Genomic DNA, 1,471 nt, shown 5'->3' with positions numbered 1-1,471 from the left:
AATACAATAAATAATAACTGACCTGATATGAGTTTGGTGCCTACGTCCTCCCAGGAAGTGTGGTTGTAGTAGAGTATGTCAGGACTGAGGCTACTGAGGCGATTGTTCCTGAGGTCGAGGGAGAGATGGGGCACTCGACCGAGGGCAGCCAGGAGCCCGAGGGGGAGCTCCTCGAGGGCGGTGCCTCTGATCTGCAGGACCAGCTCCGCCCCCGAGGCTGTGCCCCGCAGGGTGTTGGCTGAGAGTGCTCGTAGATCGGGGCCTGTCAGCTCCAGGTGTCGAAGCTTCCGTCCTAAACGGCCCAGTCGGGGGCTAGTGCTGGAGCTCACCTTCACTGTCAGCTTCCTCAACCCTGGAGTCTCCGAGGTGAGGCGGTCGATCTGCAAGCTGCGTTCAACATGAGTATTAATACACGAGCCCGGTAGAATAAAAGTCAGTTATTGAACTATTTTTTTATTACTTTAATGAAAACTACGTATAATTACTAGTCAAAATCGATGAATCTGCCAAGTATAGGCACGGGGGAATACAAAATGGCGGCTGTTTTAAAACGTTAAAAAAAATAAATTTCCATTCGGAGCACCGTGTCATTAAAACTATCGACAATACTAGAAAACTTATTAGAACAACATTTAAATTAGAGTAAATTGACTATACAGAGGTGTTTACCTCGAGTTCTTTGTTGAGCAGTTCCCGAAATAGGGTTTTTTAAATATAACATATTTAAAAAAAATGTACTAAAAATCAGTAGTAAGTGAATACATTGTGGAAAATCTATATCTCAGGAACCATGATACGCAAAGATGTCTATTAGCACTCAAATTAAAGCTAGTTTAGTGTGCTATATAGTAATTTGTGATGTTTATCTTTGTAGGAGTAGTTTTCATAATACATAACAAAATAAATTAACAAAATGTTGATTTCTGATAAAATAATTGAACGGAAATAGCTCAATCAGGGCTCGTATTTTAGAAACTTACTCTACTTTAATATCATTTAAATGATATCCTCTTAGGTTTTCTAGCATTGTAGGTAGTTTTAATAATATGGACCTCCAAATAATAATAATTTTGTTAAAAGTTTTGAAACTGCCACAATTTTATTATTCCCTGAAACTGTACTTTTCAGACTCATCAATTTTGACTTGTAATTATACATAGTTCTCTTTAAAGTAATTAAAAATTTGGGCGAAATAATTGACTTTCTTCTTCTCTTGGGCTCTAGCACTATATATTATAACATTAACAATACCTAGATTTTTATGTTCTCACTCTTACTTTTCCAATTTGGGCCAGGTTTGAATCCTGAGCGTCCTCAGAGAAGGGCAGCTGGAAAGTGAGTCTGTGTCGAATCTCTCCAGCCTTTCCAGGCCGATCAGATCCAGCCATTCCAAATTCTGAAGACCGAGGAAACTGTCTTTAGTCAGCCCCTGAAATTTTGTATAAATCCAATATAAATAACGAATAATTCT

The 1,471-nt window shown here is 39.1% G+C and overlaps 1 protein-coding gene across 1 annotated transcript in view; it reads right to left on the bottom strand.

Annotated features, from left to right (window-relative positions):
- LOC106682918 (chaoptin) overlaps window positions 1–1,471 on the bottom strand; it is a gene marked incomplete at its 5' end in the record, with an annotated part of 54,379 nt that overhangs the window by 29,731 nt on the left and 23,177 nt on the right. The window contains 2 exon segments of the mRNA XM_067051009.1: window positions 23–387; window positions 1,278–1,429. Coding sequence (XP_066907110.1) covers window positions 23–387; window positions 1,278–1,429 — 517 coding nt within the window.

The sequence above is a fragment of the Halyomorpha halys genome, unplaced genomic scaffold (genome assembly GCF_000696795.3).
Source record: "Halyomorpha halys isolate HHAL.00 unplaced genomic scaffold, Hhal_1.1 Scaffold451.1, whole genome shotgun sequence".
NCBI classification, from domain to species: Eukaryota; Metazoa; Arthropoda; class Insecta; order Hemiptera; family Pentatomidae; genus Halyomorpha; species Halyomorpha halys.
The sequence above is the reverse complement of the archived record's forward strand: the minus strand, read 5'-3'. Positions and strand labels throughout refer to the sequence as shown.